General features: G+C 42.9%; 1 protein-coding gene across 1 annotated transcript; it reads right to left on the reverse strand.

Moving 5' to 3' along the window:
* Nucleotides 1-2,302: 2,302 nt before the first annotated feature.
* RIPPLY1 (ripply transcriptional repressor 1) lies at nucleotides 2,303-4,872 on the reverse strand. Its single transcript, XM_036271204.1, has 4 exons — nucleotides 4,724-4,872; nucleotides 3,716-3,791; nucleotides 3,035-3,099; nucleotides 2,303-2,471 (listed from the first exon to the last, which is right to left on the reverse strand). The coding sequence occupies exons 1-4, from the start codon at nucleotides 4,870-4,872 to the stop codon at nucleotides 2,303-2,305; spliced, it is 459 nt and encodes a 152-aa protein (XP_036127097.1).
* Between the last annotated feature and the right edge of the window lie 16,472 nt (nucleotides 4,873-21,344).

The following is a 21,344-nucleotide window of genomic DNA, read 5'->3' on the forward strand; positions in this document are numbered from 1 at the left end:
GTGAGGCTTAACCAAAACAAAACAAAAAACATATACATTTGAAAAAAGAGGGAGAATATAGGGGGGAAAATAATGTACTAAAGGGATTATAGTGGTCAAAAGTCAACTGCCTGGCAGTATTAAGGAACAAGGTTAAATTTTGACCAATAGATGGCACCAGTGTGTGAATTTGGTTATCTGCTCAAGGCTTGGTCCAATTCAGGGAAGTCCCAGCAGGGCTCAGAACTGAAGCAGCCTGTCACAAGTTGATCAAAGAGGGAAAGAAAGATGGCCAGCATTTTGTTCTTGAAACAGACGATGTTACTCTGTCCTGTTTGTAGCTAAGCAAAGAAATGGAAAGCCAGCAAGTGAAGGGACAGAGATGGTTCTGCCAAGAACTGCTTTAAGAAGACCTTAGAATTTTTTTTCTTTAACATGTGAGTGCCTGCTTTGTGTCAGGCAGTGTGCTGTGCAATGAAATCATGTGGAGATATCAAACACAGCCCTATCTTACTGCATAAGAAGGGGGCAGATGCTATGGTATGGGAGACACTGAATGTAATGGAGGCACCCAATCTGGACTTTGGGGTCTGGGAGACTTCTCACAGGAGAGGTGTCTGAACTAGTCTTATTGATTGAATGGGAGTTTATAAGACATGTAAAAGTGAAGAAACATTCCACACAGAGAAAGCTACAGAGGTGATAGAAAGCATGACACATTCAAGGACAGGCAGCGTAGGCTTCAAGCATTGAGAGATGAGTCTGAAGAGACAGGGAAGTGAAGGTGAATAAGAGATACAAATTTCCAGTTATAAAATAAATCACAGTATATGGTTTATAGCATATGGAAAATAGGCAATAATATTGTGATAACTTTGTATGGTGTCAGATGGGTACTACATTTATTGTGGTGATCACATCGAAAGGTTGATAAATGTGAAATCACTATTTTGTACACCTGAAACTAATATAATATTGTATGTCAACTATATTTTAAAAATATAAAAATTTTAAAAAGAGAAACAGTCAACAACCAAACAATTGGACAGCTTGGAATATCAAGTTTAGGGCTTGATTTGTGAATATATAAGTAGAGAAGCCACAGATTCTCAGGAGGATCTGTGGTTTTTTTAAAAAAGTTAAGTTTTCAACTGTTGGGGCTCAACATGACCTGATCTGGTGGCCACTGTGGAGGAGGAATTGCAGAGGAATGTTCTCGAGGCATGAAAATTAGTTGACAAGTATTTGGGGTCAAGGTAAAGTATGAAAGCCTGAACTGTGTAAGTAAAATTGATTTGATTGAGTAGCCCCCCAAGCTCTCCTCTCCATAAGCACACACTCATCTCCAAGGCTGAACTAAGGCTGCACTTCTCACCCCTTCACCCCAACCCACAGTCCTACTCCCAATTTTCAAGCCACACTTTGGGGGTCTTTTGGCCCCCTTTCCATTTTGTCTTTGAAGTGTAATGTAGCCTGATTTCACAAGTTTACAGAGAGGGCCTGGCCCTGTACTAGGCCCCTGACCCTACATCCCCATCTGTAAACTGACCTCAGATAGAGCAATGAATTGGCCTTGAGCTGGTCCCCGACCCTGTGCCCATGGCTTCACAACACAAACAGAGTTCAGTTAAGAAATCAGCACAGTTACAGAAGAAAGGCAAACATTATCTAGTTTATTTTTCTCCTGATTCATCTCATGCCAATAGAGATTCCAGTGGATAACAGCCAACATGAGGGGAGGTCCCCCAAGCAAGCTCATTCTCTGGATGGTCCCTTCGGTTGCTGCAAAACCCATCAGAAAAGCATTCCAACTCTGTTTGGATCTGGTGTTGGTATCCTTGGAGGTGAAGCCTGAAGTCAGTTTTTTCCCACAGAGACAGTAGTATGTGGCCACCTAGAAGGCTGGAGAGTCAAAGAGCCATGAAGAGTGACTGTTTCCCTCTTCATGGGCATGCTTTATCCACATCTGCTTCCTAGGGGCTTCAGAAAGCAGATAGTTTTTTCCCTAGAGCTCCTAGAAACCTCCCACCGTCAACACAACAGCAATCCAGGCAATGGGATGCCAGAGGCCTGGGCTTACAGCCCAGATAGTTATAGCCAGGGTAAGCTAGTGACTGGAGGACCCAACTTTCAATCCAGAGAGCTGTGCCTGGAGATTCCTAGCTAATCGATGCCCTGGAGCCTTGCCAGGCATACAGAACCCTAATCAGATTCTGGCTCAGTTTGGACAGGTCAGGCATGGGGAAGGAGGAAGACTTGTGACTATGTGTGGTGTTGACCCTAGTATCGTCACGCACACTTCTGACCCCTTTTTATCTGCCTCCTATTTCTCCTCTTCTTCGTCCTCCTTGTCTTCTTCACCATCTTCCTCTTCCTCTTCGCTGTCTGAGTCTTCATACAGATTGATGGTTGCCTGGACAGGGAAGCTTTGCAGTAAAATCTCCCCATAACTGTATAGGTAGTCAAAGGAGCAAGATTTGGACCAGAAGAGCCTGTGTAACAGAGAAGAAATATGGCCCCTAACTTTGAGAGGTCTCATATGTGCAAAGGGATCAGTAGGACCACAGAGGAAGCCAGAACCTAAACTCCTTGTCCTACCTATAATAATAGTGTGAGAGAGAAAGGAAAAAAGAGAGCTATGTAACAGAATTTTCTGAATGGTTACAAAATGACCGCAGAAAGGAAGGTAATACATGGTGGGTCTATAACTTTGGGGACCCCCAACCCTAGCATCTATTAATTCTGACACTGATCTCACCCCCACCTCAGAAGGCCTCTAGCCAAGAATTCTGTAGATTTCTTCTGTGTCCTCTATCTCCTACTAAGGCTTCTTTCAATGACCTATCCATAAAGGCTCATTCTTAGTTGTCATTGACAATGCCCCCAGGGAAGCCAACCTTGACAAAGTCCCTAACCTCTCTGGGCTTCAGTTTTCTGGTCTATGAAATAGTGATCATAGCAGTGCCTCTATCCTCATGTTAACACAGGACTGTTGTGAGGATTTAAAGAGCTAATGAACCTATGTCAAGTTCTGAGCTTGGTGCCAGAAGCTTACCTGACGGGGTGATGGAACTTAGAGTCAGCTTTGGTGACCTTGGCACTTGTTGCCCCAGAAGTGGCCTGTTGAAAACAAAAGCTAGCATGTGACTCAAAGTACATGGCCAGATAACTGACTCCTCTGTATCATGGGTCAGAAACTTGCAAGTAAGATGATACAGAAAGAGACCTTTGACAGCTCTGGGGTCGAGTCCCTACTCCCACCTCCAACAAAGGGGTCTGTCCTGGTTGTGGTTGAAAAACAAGTGGGCAGAGTCCTGGGGTTTGTTAACTTTCCTGCCCCTGTTCTAACACCTGTTTGGAGACTGTCCAGGGGACAGAGTTCTACTGGAGCAACAAAGATTTGTGGTTGGGGGTGGGGATAGAGGTGGGGGAAAAACACTGGGGTTAGATGCCAGGAGACCAGGATTCTAGCAGCAGCTCTACCATAACCTAGCTTTGGGGCCTGCTCCTACCCTCCCCTACTCTGGGCTTCAGTGTCTTTATCTTTAAATTGCACAGAAACCTCAGGTCTGGCCTCCTCCTAGAGCTTTTGTGAGAATCAAATGTGAACATGGCTGTGAAGATGATTTCCCAGATCTGCAGACCTGGACTGAGGTCAGGAGTTCTCTGGGAAGGTACCTGGTCAGCGTGAATGCATGTGGCTATGTGTGAACATATGTAATGGGCTCATACTCACCAAATCCACAAGTTTCCTCACCTGCCTTGGGGAATCACTTGTAAAGCACAGCCAGGGTCTCCAAAGGCAAGCCCCTCTAGGACATAGAGAAGAGATCCATCAGTGAAGGAAAGAGACTCAAACGTGGACTCTCTGAGATCACAAAGAGGCCTCCAAAAACACTTGGCTGGGATGCCATCTACTTCAGGAAGCCTTTCCTAAGGCCCCTGAGCCCAGGTCAGGATAGATGCCCCTCCTCTCTGCTTCAACAATGTTATCATTGCTCTTATCACAGTTTTGTAATTGTCTATTTACTTGCCTTTGAACTTTTTAAGGGCAGATTTATGTTTGATCATATCTGAATCCCCAATACTTACCACAATGCCTGGTACACAGTAAGCATTTCAGTAAATATTTGTTGAACTCCTTAAATGTTTGGAGGAATGAATGAGGGTTAAGTGGTGAATATCTTACCCCCCTACCTCTTGCTCCAAGAAGCAGAGGTCAGAGTCCTCCCATCTTCCTGCACTGGGGAAAGGGTCCAGAAATATTCCCGGGCCAACTGCTTCCCCATTAGACTTCCAGAAGTAGGGGAAAAGAAAAGGGAAATCTTATAGTGTGGTCAGGAAACAGACAGTCTCCCCAGTCAAAGGCCTTTTGGGACTTTGGCCCCTTTTCCCACCTCTGCAGCCTAGCTCATGTTAAACCCAGGTTTCATGCCATTCTCCCATGTGCCCCTCAGTAGACTGAGCAACTTTGCCCATAAGGGTCTGGCTGCTCAGTTTTCAGCTTTGGCAATGCCCACTGTCCCTAAGTCCCCTCCTGTCACCCAGAGAGATTAGTAAGGTGGACAGTCAGTTGAGATATTCCAGCCCGAGATGTGGAGGGGACAGTTTCTCAGGGCTATGAGGCTTTTGCCTTTTTTTCCTTCACCGAGAATAGGGACACCTTGGACATCTCATTTTCCTTCCTTCCCCAGGAAACCCACTAAGCCAGAGTTCAGATTGCCAAAGGCCAAGTTCCACTTACCTTTCACTCCTACCTACTTCTTGTCCAGGGAAAGGAAGGGGCGATGGATTGAACAGGCCAGGGAGTACCAGAGGGGCCTGTGCTAGAGCTGGAGCTATGCTTAGGGCCAGGGCTGAGACAGCAGCAGCAGCAGTGGGAGAAGGATCCATCCTTAAGGTGTCAAGAACAGGCAGGCTGTGAGGGCCCCTATTTCTAAGAACCTGCGGTACTCTTGGCCTTTCCTGGGAGACCCTTTATAAGACCTGCCTGGACTCATAAATTATTCAGGGAAGTACAGACGTGTGAGACTTGGGGGTGTGTGAAGATTTAAAAAAGGCACTCAAGGAGGGAGAGCTGGGTTCCTGGGTGTGAAATCTCTCCTAGTTGAATAAACAGAGAGTCAGTGGGGGGTGAGAGGTTATCTTTACCTCCAAGTCAGAAAGGAAAACACAGGAGGGGCAAATCACACACCATTTGTGCGAATACCCCAGGCAGTAACAAAGCCAGAGGGGGGAATGATGGGAAGCTCATTAGTACCTGAAACCACAGAAAGTTGCCAGGCACAAAGGGCTGGACAGACAAACCTTTAGCACAGCTCCTTCTCAACAAAGACAGATGGCTTGGCTAAGGAGAGTGAGGAAGTAACCCGTTACTTCAGCTCAAATCCCAAATATATTTATTAGGTGGACCTGATATAGGGTGACTGTCATTAAGCATACCATCTGCGTTAGGGGAAAAGGAGGTTCTGGGTAGAGCAGGTATAGTTGTCTATGGGCTAAACTTCAAGTTATCTTTCCACACCCTCCCATTGACTGGTCAGTTCATTTGCAAAAGTGCCAGAACCCCTTTCCAACCACAGCAGTAAGTGGTTCTGTAAAGGAATGCAGGCAGCATTGTCAAGGCTTCCAAGTCAGATTCCAAATCTTGGAGCTCAGCTTCCATTCCAGGAGCTGGGGTGCTGGGGGAGGCAGAGTTTTGCCCAGCTGCTAAGCTGATGAAGGACTATCCCTGGTCCCATGGCTTTCACTTCCCTCACATGTGAGAAGAGGTTATGAGCCAGTGGTCCCAAAAGGGCCTGCAACCTGAACACTCTGTGACGGGGGCTGGGTAAATGGGTACTAACCCGGGGCAAGCCCAGAGGCTTGAGCACTGTCTTTGACCTTAGCCAGTCTTCTGGGCTTTAGACAAAAGCTTCTAGTTACAACTACTGGCAGACTCCTTATGCTTTAGAAGTCCCAAAAATATTCTTCCTGACCTCCATGTCCAGCACCAGCACGAATGTAACTTCTTGGATAGTCATCACAGTTGGGTTTTTAATGGTGAAAACTTATAAACAATGTCAAATATCCAATAATAAGAAACTGGTTAAATTAATTAGGGTAAATTAATTTGGTTCTTGCAACCGAATATTAAGCAGACACAATCATGTTCTAGGAAGTATAACTATCCACAAAGTGAAAAAAAATCAGATGCTAAAATAGGATCAATAGCCCAGCTGGTGTGGCTCAGTGGACTGAGCATCATCCCATGGACTGAGAGGTCCTCGTTAGATTCCCAGTCAGGGCACATGCCTGGGTTGAGGGCTAGATCCCCAGTGGGGCACATGAAGGAGGCAGCGATTGATGTTTCTCTCTCACATCGATGTTTCTATCTCTCTCTCTCTCCCTTCCTCTTTCTAAAATATCAATAAAAACATATTAATAAATTAATTAAATAAAAAATAGAATGAATATTTTGATTCGAGGGCACCTCTTTACTCCATTCACCAATACCCCTACCTCCAGCTCACTTCAAATTCCAGCCCCACTGTGTTCATCACAGCAAAGGAAAATTGGAAACAACCTAAATGTCTCATTTTAGAAAACTGGTTAAATAAGTCATTGAACAGTTTTACAATTTTGTATTAAAACTGGCTTTGTAAAAGATTGCGGAAATGTTAATGTACTGAAGGGTGAAAAAAAGAGAAGCCTTTACAATAATAACAGAGGAAGATTCCATTCTGGTAAGAAAAAAGGGTAGAATATACAGTTACAGGAAAAAATACTGGTTTAAAGAAAGGAGACTATAACAGTGGTTGGTTCTGGGTGTAAGATTATGGTAGATCTTTACTTCCTTCTTTATGCTTTTCTGAATTTTCTGAAAAGTTCCACAAGACCTGATATTATTTGGATAATAAAAAGTGATGACACATAAAAATAAAAAGAAAGAAATGCTTATCCACAGAGGAGAGAAAACTCTTTGGGAAATGGCAGCCATCTTCAAATATCTGAGGATTAGACTGCAATGGGATTACACTTGTTCTGTGTGACTTCAAAGGACAGAGCAGAGGCCCAGGGTTGGAAGCTACAGGGAGACACTTTTTGGCTCAATCAAAGGAAAACTTCCTAACAGCCCAGCCACCACCTAACCCAAGGGCCTGGCGCTGTGCCAGCCCTTAATAAACAGAGATCTATTACATGTGTTGAAATGGGGTAAGCTCTCTGTCCCTTAACTATATAAATACAGACTGGATCCTGGATCCTGGAGAGGAAAATCTTTGGGGAGAAAATGAGCGCTGCCTGGGAGCCCAAGTTTCTATTAGTCTCTGAGGGTTCTTGCTAAATTTACCTTCAGATCATGATAATTTGCTTTAACTTCATCACTGATTCAAATGCGAAGGGAGGCTGAGAGAAGCCTGGTTGAAGAAATTGGGTTGGAAGAGATGGCAAGTGAGGAAGAAACAGACCTATTGTCACACCCTGGAAACTCTTTGATCTTTAGGTGGCTATGGCCTCTGAAAATAGGCAGAAGAGAAGAGGGGAAAGGAAGAGGCAAACATTACAACTGATCCCAGGAATCATTTCCAACCAGAGTTAGCCATGCCACTTCCCACCTTGAACTTTTGTTCATTCAGCCACAATCCTTCATGATTGAGGCTGTCCAGACCCTTTACTGCCCTGAGCAGCAGGCCTGACAGTTTGGTTGTCTGGAACAACCAAAGTGAAGAATTTCCTATCAGGGTAATTATGATTCTACCTCTGTTTTCCCTAACAGTGTTTCTGGGTTTCATCAGTGATTGCTTTGCCAAATCCTTCCAAGAGGGCTGGTGCCTCTTCTGGGCAAATGATGCTGGACATAAACTAGTCAGGGAGTAGAATAGAAAGAGGAAAGTGCTGTAGACACTGCCTCAAGGTGCTTACAACCTAGGGAGGGACACAAGACCAGCAGAGGGGAAGACAGTCTCAATCAACCTCAGCTGAACCCCAGTACTCCTCAGCCACTTTTGAGCAGTTCCTTTGTCAAGTTCCCAGCTCCAGCAGAAATATTTCCCTGGGTCATATTACAAACTGTCTTCAGCTCCTTACCATGTTCCTGCCCCACCCCTCTCCCTGCATAGAATAACCTCTCCTCCTACTTCCCTGAGAAAACAGAGGCCTTCAAGCATGAATTACCTCAGTGCCATGCCCCACCTCCTAAAAATTGGCCTGCCTTTCCGACTTCCTTCCCTTCCAGCCCTCCCTTTTCAGGGGACAAGGTGCCTCTCTCATTAAAAGCTACTCCCTTTCCCCTGGGCCTTGGCTTCATCCACCCTCTTTCTCTGGGCCCTTCCTTTAAAATGTTATGCCCCTTCTATTCAGAAAAGTTCAGCTTCTTTATACTAGTTCTCTCTCTCTCTTCTGACTATAAAATGCCTGTTTCTGTTATTTCCCAGAATGAGCCTCCTTCCTCCTAAGATGTGTTCACTTGCTTACCTAACTTGCTATCTTTCTCTCTCTTACTGCTCCCTCCTTCCCTGTCTCTTTTCTTTACTTTACCCTCAAATTTGTTGAAAGTAGAGTCTAAACTCTAAACTGTCACTTTACCCAACTTACCAATCGCAGCTCAACCTACTGCAATTTGGCCCCAGCCCATCCTCTTAGTGAAAGGGCACTACCAAAGGTCACCAATAACCTCCTAATTGCCAAATTCAGTGATCTCTTTGAACTCTGGGTGGCAAAAGACACTGTGGGCCAAGTCCTCATTTCTGAAATTCTCCTTCCTCTCTTGGTCTCCATGATCACTCTCTCCTGGTTTCCCTTCTATTTCTGAAACCATTCATTGCTGACCTCACTTCCTCTGCCCATTCCTCAAATCTGTGGTTCTTAATTATAGTCTACAAATCAGGATGATACACTTGACCTGCACTCTGTAAACAGACCATGTATGGCCTTTCACCTGTCATCTTTTTAGGATTTAGGGCTTCTGAGGGTCTTAAGCCCATTCTATACAGGGCTTATCAGAGAATACTATAGGTCATAACTAATGGCAAGGTTTAAAATCAATGTAGTGGGTTGCAACCAGCATTTAACAAAATGAATGAACAACTAGAAGAGTGAATCACATGTGGTAAGGGTACATGTTGTTCTGTGAAACTTTTGTTTAGTCATATATCTAGATCTAGATCTAGATCTAAAGATACGCAAATGCATGTACTAGGACATGCTGTAAAATATAGTTCTTACTATAGGTTCCAGTTGCAAAATTTAACTGCTTCGGGGGATTAGATGTTATTTTGTAATTCATTTGGTCAGTACTATTCATGTCACAGTCCTTGCTCTCAAAATGGGACTAGTTTCACAGGGGAATATAGCAGAGATTAGGAGAACAGGTAATGCCAGGGAGACCTCATGGAGGAGGGCGATGGAGCTAAACTGAGCTTAAATAGGCAGTGAAAAGGGAAAATCTAATCCTGGCAGGGAGAACTGGCACAGAAGTATATAGTGAGAGGAGAGAACGTTTATTAAACAAAACAAAAATAGCAAATGGTACTGGAGACCTCTGCCCTTAACTCCAAATTGTCCCAAATGTGCCAAGTCTTGGATCCAGCCCTTTGGGTTCCTAGGATAGGGGGGTCTCCTTTAGAGAACAGTTTGTTGCTGGATCAGGTCTCTGTTTGCACCCTCTGATTCTTGGCCTACCATTTGAGTCAGGGCTGTGGCCCATGTGGTGCAGGACTCTCTTGGCAGAGCCCCTCGCAGCTCCCCATTTGCTCCTCATTTGGATACCATGGGTCTAGAAAAACAGCTCTGAGGAAGCAGGAGGAGTGAGAGGTAGGGTGCTTGGGAAGGTCACTCCTAACCAGGCTCCTTCCCTGCCCCTATTTAATTAAGTCAGCCCCATCCCTGGCTCTTCTCCAGCCCCTGGGCTCTGTCTGACTCGGCCTCCTTTCTCAGCCTAGCCTGAAATCATGGGAAGATGCAGTGATGCTGAACTTTTAGTACATTCTCATCTCTTTTTATTTTATTTTTTTTTTAAATAGATTTTAGAGAGACAGGAAGACACACACACAAAGAGAGAGAGAGGAAGAGAGAGAAATCAAGGTGAGAGAGAAACATGGATCGATTGCCTCATGCATGTGCCCTGCCTGGGATTGAACCTGCAACCTAGGTATGTGCCCTGACCGGGAATTGAACCTACAACCTTTTTGGTGTATGGGATGATGTACCAACCAACTAAGCCACCCAGGGGCCATTTTCTTCTCTTTATAGTCTTGACACCCTGCCTAAGTAAAAAACAGATATTGATTACTAGTGACAGCTATCTTCCTTGCAGGTAGATATTGACAAACTAATAAGAATAACCACCCTAACAACAAAAATAAGTAACATTAATTGAGTTCTTATAATACGTCAAGCACTGTGCTGAGCACTTTCTTATTTTATTTCATTTACTCCTTATGAAAATCCTACGAGGTAGGTACTATTATTGCTCCCATTTAAAGATGAGCAGGAAATTAAGGCACAGAGACATTAAGTGATTTACAAAATAGCTAGTGAGTAACAGATCTGAGATTAGAATCAGTGTTTTAATTCAACACTCTATGAGATTTTAGAATACAAATGTGTGGAGGGTATGTCCATTTGGCAATTGCTCCAGGTGCCCCACTTAGAGGCCCATGTGCTGCTGTAGAGTTAGGCAGATTGCAGAAGGGGCCTGTGAAAGTGGGTGACTAGTGCTACAACCTAGGAAAATCTCTACCATAGCCATCACCAGTGGTCTGGGGCTGGGCGTCATCTGTCAATGGCACCACCTCCCGACTACAAAATGGAGACAGCCAGAATTTCTGTCAGTGCTTACTTCCTTCATGACAGCTCTTGACTCAGTTCTCACTAGCTATTGCTATAGTGTGGTTTGGCTACTACTCTATCTCAGGTCCTTATTATCAAATGTCCCCTTTCTGCAGTAGACCTTAAAGTGAAAAATCTTGGGCTCTAGAAATAAGTGTTAGTGTGTTTCCCCACTTCAACTTATTTGAGGGGCCTGGGGCAAATGATTTAACCTCTCATTTCTTAGTTTTCCCATTTGTGAAATGAGGTAATAATGGTCTGTACCTCACAAGGTTGTAATGAAGTTCTAATGAAAGAGTTTGATGAAAGATTGTTTAGCCTGTCACATATCTAATTCTCAATGTGGCTGTCATCGTTATTATAATTATTCTCTTTTCCCTCTCCATCACTGGTTATTCAGAGCAGAGGCTTTGGAAGCATTCCTGGGTGGGAATCTCTCCTGGGTAGTTTACCATCTAGGTGACCTTGGGTAAGTTACCTGATCTTTCTGAGCCTCAATTTTTAGGGAATGAAAACAATAGTACCCATCTCCTAGAGGATATTTTTCTATTTATCTTCAAATAGAGTGTGAGGGAGGGGGAGAGAGGGGGAGAGAAAGACACACATTGACTAGTTGCCTCCTGCACGGTCCCAGCCAGGGCTGAGGACGAATTGCAATCTAGGTACATGCCCTTGACCAGAATCGAACCCAAGACTCTTTGGTCCACGAGCTGAAGCTCTAACTGCTGAGCCAAACTGGCCTGAGCTATTATTAGTTTTTTTTTTTTTATATATATAAAAAACTTATTTTATTTTATTTTATTTTATTTTTTTACCCTCACCTGTGGACATTTTTCCATATTGTGTTCAGATAGAGTGGGAAGGAGAGAGAGAGAGAGAGGCATCGATGTGAAAGGGATACATTGAGTGCCTGCCACCTGCATGACCAACCAGGGCCTGGGACAAACTGCAACCAAGGTACGTGCCCTTAGCGGGAACCGAACCCGGGTCTCTCTGGACCACAGGCCGATGCTCTAACCACTGAGCTAAACCGGCCAGGGCTATTATTAGTTCTTTTTGTCCCACACGCTTTTAGGTGTTTTATGCACATATGGCCACATTGGCTTCCTGAAACACAGCTTCAATCCTGCTCATACACCTGCATTGGCAAACTATGACTGATGAAATAAGTCAGGCATTCACAATTTTCCCTGTATCTTCAGCTTTACCTCCAACTCTACCCAGCTCTCTCTCTCTCTCTCACTTCCAGTGGCTTGTCACTACAGTGGCCTTGCATGTGATCATCTCTACCTGCTGCCTAGGTCTAGAATGCCTTCTCTCTCCCTCATGATTAAAATTCTACCTCTCCTTCTCAGATCCTTCTTAAACCCACATTTACTCCAGGAATCCTCCAAGATGTGATAACATCTACCTTCTTCCACAGGGCTTTCATCAGCTCCCCTTTCAGATGTAAAGCAAGACTCTCGATTGAAGTGAATAGGAAAGGGACTATAGCTTTATCACTGCTCCTCTTTCCCATCCGCACCTGACACAGGACTGGGTACATAGTAGGTGCTCGTTCCATGGAAATAGAATGCCATTTGACACAGGGTGGTTGATCCAAGAAGGCTAACAAGATTCAGTGTGGCAGAGCCTTGGGGCTTTAGGGTAGGGTAGCAAAAGTTCATGGGCCAGTATGGAATTCTCTGTTAGTGTTTTGGACTTGCAAGGTAGAGATTCTAGGATGGAGGAGATTTAGAAGTTAGTTGTCGATTAGGCTGGAATAGATCAGGAGCAAGGCAAGTCAGAAGCAGGAAGGGGTACAGCAGAGGTCCTTTGGAAAAGGAATCTACAAATTATCTCTTTATTCCCACCTGCCTCCTCTATTGACAGGATGTTTCTGAGCATGATTAAATTTTAATCTCCACTCTTCTGAATCTCTCCCCTTCCAGCCTTGGCCTAGACCAGCAGCCCTAAATGTATGATCCAAAGACCCACGGGAATAATTCAGGAAGTTCAGTCAAAACTATTTTTATGATAAAGCTAAGGCATTATATGCCATTTTCACTGTATTGGCTCTTGTGCTGTTAAAGCAAAAGCAATAATGGCCAAAAAGCCTGGCCAGTGTGGCTCAGTAGACTGAGCATTGTCCCATTGACTGAGAGGTCCCAGTTCAATTCCCGGTCAGGTCACATGACCTGGGTTACGAGCTTGATCCCCAGTAGGGCATATGCAAGAGGCAGCCGATGGATGTATCTCTCTCACATCAATGTTTCTAACTCTCTCTCTAAAAAAATCAATTAAAAGATATTTAAAAATATAATAATGGGCAAAAGTACTGGTAACTTAGCATGGATCAAGACAGTATACCAAACTACATTCATGTTATTTCTTCATCAGCAACATACTCCAGTAGAAGAAATGCCAGTTTTATTTAAGAATGTATTTGAAACAGTAAAGATTATTATTTTTTTAAATTAATCTGTTGAATACATGTCTTTTTAATAGTCTGTGTGATAAAATAAGAAGGATGTATACTTGTACTGCTTACTTAAGTATGATGTTTGAATTGCAAGCTAAACTAGCCATTTGTATGGAGCACTTTGTTTTTAATTTTTTTAAATATGTTTTTATTGATTTTTTTTTAGAAAGAGAGGAAGGGAGCCCTGGCCGGTTTGGCTCAGAGGTTAGAGCGTCGGCCTGTGGTCCGGAGAGACCCGGGTTCGGTTCCCGCTAAGGGCACGTACCTCAGTTGCAGTGTGTCCCCGGCCCTGGTTGGTCGTGTGGGTGGCAGCCACTCGATGTGTCCCTTCACATCGATGTTTCTCTCTCTCTCTCCCCCTTCCTCTCTCTCCCTCCCACTCTATCTGTACAAAAAATGGAAAAATATCCTCGGGTGAGGATAAAAAAAAAAAAAGAGAGAGAAAAAAAAAAGAAAGAGAGGAAGGGAGAGAGAGTTAGAAACATCGACATGAGAGAGATACACCCATCAGCTGCCTCCTGCACGCCCCCTACTGGGAATCGAGCCTGCAACCTGGGCATTTGCCCTGACCAGAAATTGAACCAGGACCTCTCAGTCCGTGGGATGATGCTTATTCCACTGAGCCACACTGGCCGGCTAGAGCACTTTGTTTTTAACTGAAAAAATAAATAACAGACAAACTATTGCTATTCAGACTTGGATATTTCATCAGCATTTTATTGAAAATGAATAAAGTGATCCTCTTATCTCAAGGAAAATGATTGATAGTATTGTTTAATGATAAAATTTATGCTTTCAAGTAAGAAAATAGAATTTTTGAAAACCTGCATCTGCCACTGTAAGCTTGAGAGTTTCTCAACACCCTAAAGACATTTCTGATAAGATCAGTGGTGATGTTATTAATGAATGTGATTTTTTATATTGTATAATCATGAAATGAGTCAACAATTGGAAGATCTATATAACTGGTTGGGCCAATATTTTCCAAATGACTAATGCATGATGTTACAAAATCATGCATGGATAATAGATCCATTCAAAGTGCAATATAGACCAATGGATTTCAGTGTCACAGAGTACAAAAGGTTCATTGATATGGTTTCAGATTCAACATTGCAAATAAACATTAAGAAACTACCACTTCTGAAGTTTAGGTGTGGTACTGAAGAAGAATATACACAATGTATTAGTTTTCTATTGCTGCCATAAAAAAATTATCACAAACTTAACAACTTTAACACAACACTCATTTATCATTTCACAGTTCTGTAGGTCAGAAGTCCAGGTGGGTCCACCTGAGTTCTCTGTGTAGGGCCTCAAAAGGCCGAAGTCAAGTTTTTGCTTGGACTTGGCTTTTATCTGGAGACTCTGGGGGGATAAACCTGTTTCCAAGCTCACCCAGAATGTTAAAAAAAAATCCAGACCTTCAAGTTGTATGTCTGAGGTCCTGACTGCCTTGCTGGCTACCATACAAAGGCCACTCTCTGCTCCTAGAGGCTGCCTACATTCTTTCTCATATGGCCTCTTCCATTTTCCAACCATCAGTGACAAGTCAAGTACTTCTCACACTTTGAATCTCTCTGACTTCCTTTTCTGCCACTAGACAGAGAAAGCACTCTGCTTTGAAAGGACTCACATGATTAGATTAGGCCCACCTGGATAATTTCTCTTTGCCAAGTAACTAACATAATCATGGGAATGATAAACATTATAAATGCCCACTCTTAAAAGAGAGATAATTTATATGCATGTCAGGGTCATTTGTGAGTCATTCTTATAATTCTGCCTTAAAAAAAGCTCTTAAGTAACCACCTTCTTTAGCTACACTTCTTTGTGAGGCTGAATTACCTTCATATACTTTAACCAAAACAATGTATTGCAACAGACTGAATGCAAGAGCAGATATGAGAATCCAGTTGCCTTTTATTCAGCCAGATATTAAAGAGATTTGCAAAAATGTAATACAATATCACTTTTCTTGCTAAATTATTTTTGTTTTGGAAAAGTTATTTCCAAATAACATAAATATGTTATTTATTTTAACATACAGTGAGTCGTTCATTGTAATTTTCAATAAAAATATTTTTAAATGTATCAATTTTTATTTCTAATATGTTAATGTCAATAGATATAACCCATAAAAAATAAAGCTTTGGGGAATATCCAATTATTTTTATTTTTTTATTTTTAGCTATTATCTTTTATTTATTTTTAAGTATACATGAATGTCATTTTAATGTTCTGTGTGGCAAATGTGGAAGAACACAAATTTTATTTTTTGGGGTGTATAGTTCCATAAATTTTGACAAGTACATAGAGTTATGCAACAACTATTACAGTTGCAACACCTAGAATAATTCCCTGTGTCACACCACTTTACACAACCCCTTCTCCCACCCCCAAACCCTGGCAACCACTAAATTGTTCTGCATCCCTATAGTTTTGAAATTTCATTGATGTCATATAAGTGGAATCATACAGTAATCAGCCTTTTGAATCTGACTTCACTCAGCATAATACATTTAAGCTTCATTCATGTAGATGTCTGTATCAATAGTATAGCCCTTTATATTGCTGAGTAGTATTCATTGTACAGATGTGGCAGAGTTTGTTTATCTATCCACTAGCTAAAAGACATTGGGCTGTTTCCTAAGTAATTTTTTTTAACTTACATTTATTGTTAAATGTATTACAGATGTGTCCCCCTTTTTCCCCATTGACCCCCTTCTTCCTAATCCTTCCCTACTCCTGCCTTCCCCACACAGTTGTCTGTGTCCATTGGTTATGCATATATGCATAGAAGTTCTCTGGTTTATCTCATCTCACCATCCCTCCCCCTTTCCCTTTGACATTCATCAGTCTAACAACAAATTTGTACTTCTTAATTCCTTCATCTTTTTCACCCATCTCCCCAGCCTCTGCCCATCTGGCAAGCAACAAAAAGTTCTCTGTATCCATGAGTCTGTTTCTGTTCTGCTTGCTCATTTGCTTGTAGATTCAATTGTTGATAGATATGTATTAATTGCCATTGTATTGTTCATATTTTTGTTCTCCTTCAAGAAGACCCTTCAACATTTCATATAATACTGGTTTGGTGGTGATGAACTCCTTCAGGATTTTCTTGTCTGGGAAACTCTTGATATGGCCATCGATTCTAAATGATAGCTTTGCAGGATAGATTAATCTTGGTTATAGGTCCTTGCTTTTCATCACCTTGAATATCTCTTGCCACTCCTTTCTAGCCTGCAAAGTTTCTTTTGAGAAATCAGCTGACAGTCTTATGGGAGCTCCTTTGTAGGTAACACACCACTTTTCTCTTGCTGCTTTAAATTCTCTCTTTGTCTTTAACCTTTGGCATTTTGATGATGATGTGTCTTGGTGTGGACCTCTTAGGGTTCATCTTGTTTGGGACTTTCTGTGCTTCCTGGACTTGTATGTTTGTTTCCTTCACCAGGTTAGGGAAGTTTTCTGTCATTTTTTCAAATAGATTTTCAATTTCTTACACTATCCTCATTTTCTTGGATTCTTTTTTCTTTTTGCTGTTCTGATTGGGTGTTTTTTGCTTCCTTATGATCCAAATTGATGTTTTGCTTCTTGACTTTACCTACTCTCTGTAAATTATTGTTTATTTCAGTTAGTGCATCCTTCATTTCTGACTGTCCTTTTTTATGCTGTTGATGTCCTTGCTAAGTTCCTTGGAGTGCTTCTTAAGTTTCTTGACGTTCTCCCTAAGTTCTTTGAACTTTTCACCAAGTTCCTTGAGCATCCTTATAAGCATTATTTTGAACTCTGCATCTGATTGATTTCTTATCTCCATTTTGTTTAGTTCTTTTCCTGACTTTTGTTCTTTTCTTCCATTTGGGACATGTTTCTTTGTCTCCTCATTTTGGTTGCTTCCCTGTGTTTGTTTCTATGTATTAGAAAGAGTTGCTATGTCTCCTAGGCTTCATAGGTGGCCTATTGTTGTAGGTATCCTATAGGATCCAGTGGCACAGCCTCCCTGATCACCCCAGTTGCACCCCTAGTGCGGACTGCACACCCTTCTGTTGTAATTGAGTCTTGATTGCTGTTGGCCCATCAATGGGAGGGATTCACTCAGGACTGGCTGTGCCCACTGCCCACTGGCCTCTGACTACCTTGGAGGATCGGCTGTGCAGGAGCCCACCACATAAAGAAATACTTCAGCAGGGCTCTGGTACCCACTGAGTGCACTCATTGAGTGTGTCACTTGTTGAAGTGGTTGGGTGGTGGAGCTTCAGTGTGATCTGAGGCTGTCCACTGGGTGTGCTGGCTCTGGGACAAGGTCGGGCACTGCCTGTGTTCAATCTGCTACAAAATGATCTGCCGATGGCTGCTTCTTGTGCTGGGCTTGGAGTTGCTCAGGAAAAGCCAAGTTGTGAACCAAGGCTTGCTGCTCCTAGTGCCAGGCCTTGGGCCACTTAACAAGAGGTATGGGACTTGCTGAGACCAAATGCAGCTTGTTTGAGAGATTTTTAGGAAAATCTGAAGCAGGATCCAAGACAGGCCAATCCTATGGTAAAGCTTTTGGAAACAGCTTGCGTGGACCCAAAAGTTGGGTGGGGCAGGGTCTCAGGGAATCACCAGGGTGGGGCAAACAGCGTGAGCCAAGTTGCTGGAATCCTAGATATGGTGGCCTTCTGCCGCTCCAAGGAAGGGCTCACCAAAGGACAAAGGCCTCCACCAGCACATCTGTCCCAGAGACAGCTGCCTTTCCAGCCCTTGTCTAGAGCCCAAACAGCTCAGTTCTTCCCTGTATGTCTCTGGTGCCTTTCAAGCTGCCTTTCCTTCAAGCTCAATGGGAGCAAGTCTGAGTAAGTTTGTGCGTGTGCCCTTTAAGAGGAGCTGCCTGGGGAACCAGAAGCCTCAGCCTCCCTCAGCCTCAGTTCCTACTGGTTTTTACCAACAGAAGTTATGGAGATTCTCTTCATGGCACTGGAACACTAAGCTTGAAGCCTGGTGTGAGACAAGGACCCCTCACTCCTCAAGGAGGACCTTCCCAGCCCAGGTATCCTCCTGATTTTTAATTACCACACATGGGTGTGGGACCAGCCTGTCTGCGCCTCTGCCCCTGCTACCAGTCTCGATGTAGTTTCTTCTTTAATTTAATAGTTTTAGGACTTCCATTCAGCTTGATTTCAGATGGTTCTGCATGATAGTTGTTCTGTAGTTTAGTTGTAATTTTGACGCGGTTGTGGGAGGAGGTGAGTACCGCATTTACCTATGCCGCCATCTTGACTGAAAGTCCCTAAGTAATATTTTTTCTCAGTAGATTACCCTTTTTATTCATTGACCATAAAATGAAAATGAGCAAACAAAGGGAAAAAGAAGCCCTAAATGTCATGCCACATTAATCTATTTCTGTTGCTCACTGTCAATTTTCACAGCTTTCTAGAATCTTAAACTTTTTATATTTGTACTTCTAAAAGATGACTGGCCAGTGCAGCTCAGTGGATTGAGTGTTGTGCCATTGACTGAGAGGTCCTGGTTTGATTCCCAGTCAGAGCACATTCCCCGGGTGCAGGTTCAATCCCCAATAGGGGCCATGCAGGAGGCAGCCAATCGATGGTTCTCTCTCACATTGATGTTTCTATCTCTCTCTCCCTTCCTTTCTCTCTGAAAAATCAATAAAAACATATTTTTTAAAAAATAATTTTATCCCCAGTTGGAAGGCCAAGACTTAAAAAAAAATCTACAGATAAGAAATGCTATTATATTCTTAAGAACTCCCACCTTAAATAAGTCACTTTGCCACCCATGAATGTATTGCCTAGGGTATCTTTCTTTGTTAGTTAAACAAAATGTGGCTAGAGCTATGGAATATGTGTGCCAGCCTGAGTGCACCTGTTTGCACATATGATCATCAACTAAGTCAGTCTTCTCACAGCGAGTGACAGGAAGGTGGAGGAAGGGTTTGGAATCTCAAGGGTTTGAATCCTGACAAGGTCACTTCTCAGCTGGGCAGTCTTAGAAAATTCACTTCACCTTTCTTTGTCTGTTTCCTCACATCTAAATAATTTTTTTAAGTGTAAAGTGGTCCTTTTGAGAGATGATGGTAATGGAGGTATCATTTTTACATGGAAAACCATTACATGGATGAAAGAGCTATGTTTTAGAAGTAGGATTGAAAGGATATACACATCGGATGAGATGGGGTGTGGAGGGTCAGAGAAAGAAAAAACAGTGAAATTGAGTCTAACTCAGAGATGTCTAACTTTAACAACTGGTTTTGGCAAATGAAGGACTGGTTTTAGTTCCAAGGGAACCAAGGATATAATTTTGAACATGTTGACTCTGAGATGTTTTTGAGCTATCCAAATGGAGATGTCATTATATAGGGGACTGAATTTTAGAGAAGTCTGGGCTGAAATGCAAATTTTGAAGTCATTAGAATATACAGTGTAATTGAAACCATGAGAGATAAATGAGACATCCAAGAATGGGAACACAGAGTGGGAAGGGAAGAAGACAGGCTCCTGAGAAAAACCAATATTTAAGGATTTGGCAGAGGAGGGAGAGTCAATGAAGAAGGAGTTGGAAAGATAGGAGAAACATGATGAGAGAGTTGTATCACAGAGGTCAAGAGAAGAAAACATTTCAAGAAGGGTGAAGTTATCAAGGGCATTGAATGCTGCAATAGAAGTTAAGGAAGTTAAGGACTGAAAAGTGGCCATTGAATTTTTTAACATGGGGTCATTTTTAACCCTGACGAAAACATCTTAGTTTGATGGAATGGTGGGGATGGAATGTCACTAATCCTCTCTCTGCCTTAGACCCTAACTCCTTCTCCCATAGCCCTCTCACCCTTGGCCCTTTGCCCCTAGGATCTTTTATTTCTCCTAGACTCCTCTTTTCAAAGCACTATTTATTTCTTCTCCCTTAAGACCTTGCTTTATACAGACTCCTCTTAGATTTTCTTCCGCAAACACCCCTTTTCCACCTCTTCTCCTGCTGTCTTACTTAACCCTTCTCTACCCAGACCCACATTTCCTTCCTTCATTCTCTCACTGCTCACTCCTCTCCTTAATCAGATACTGTTTTCTTCTCTTCTTTCAGATCCCTCTCCATTCCCCCACCTATCTAGGCTCTCTGGATCTCAACAGGAGTCCCAGAAGATTACTAAGGAGCCTCCCAGGTTGAACACTTAAGAGTCATAGTTTTGGCATGATTCCACCAGGATCTGGCAGTGCAGACCCATAGGAAACACAGTGTTAGAAACTAGTCCTTGAATGATTGCCAGTCTGGTAACCACATCCTGCCAGCACAGTACCCTCATCCGCCCTGGCACCTACCCCTAAGATTCTGCCTTTTCCTATTCTTTCTTCCTTCCTTTCTAGTTTATTTTATTTATTTATTTTTGCCTTTTTCTATTCTCAATTGCACTGTCACAGTGAGCTGATAAGACACCCCTCTACTATAAATTCTGTCTTGCACTCAACCAGCATTCTTTATTTGTCAAAATGCTTTCATATTCATTAACCCACCCATGGGAAGTCAGCTGGGTAAAGCATAGAGAAAGACGATATGAAGATTTGCCTCAGGTCATACAAGTTGATTAGAGGATTAACCTACTATCCTCTCCACCCCTCAGTCTTCCTTGTTTTCATGCACCAAAAACCCCCAGGCATGAGCTCAGGCATGGCTTCCCTTTGAGCCTGTCCCTGCCTGCCAAGGGGTAGAACCCTGGAAGTGCTGCCAGGGGTTAGACCCCATTTACACTTGCAAGACAGTTATGGGTCACCTTGGGAAGGACAATGATTTCTGATCTGCTTCACTGAATTCACACTAGGCAACTAATCTGACTGAATGCTTTGCTATTACTTCAAAAATGGAGTAAAAAATAATGATTAAGATCCAAGCTCCAGAGTTGGCCAGGTTTGGTGCCCAGGCCTAACTCTGCAGCAGCTCAGTGAGACAATATATAGAAAACCCTCAGCACAGTGCTTGACACCTAGAAAGTGTCCCATGAAGAGAGGCCACTAATCTTACCTGTTTTACACAGAATTCCTTGGGAGGGAGTCAGTGTGGCACACTGGAAAGTTTACTGAACCAGACATCTAGAGATCTAGATTCTAGG

This window comes from Molossus molossus, unplaced genomic scaffold (genome assembly GCF_014108415.1).
Source record: "Molossus molossus isolate mMolMol1 unplaced genomic scaffold, mMolMol1.p scaffold_m16_p_2, whole genome shotgun sequence".
Lineage (NCBI taxonomy): Eukaryota > Metazoa > Chordata > Mammalia > Chiroptera > Molossidae > Molossus > Molossus molossus.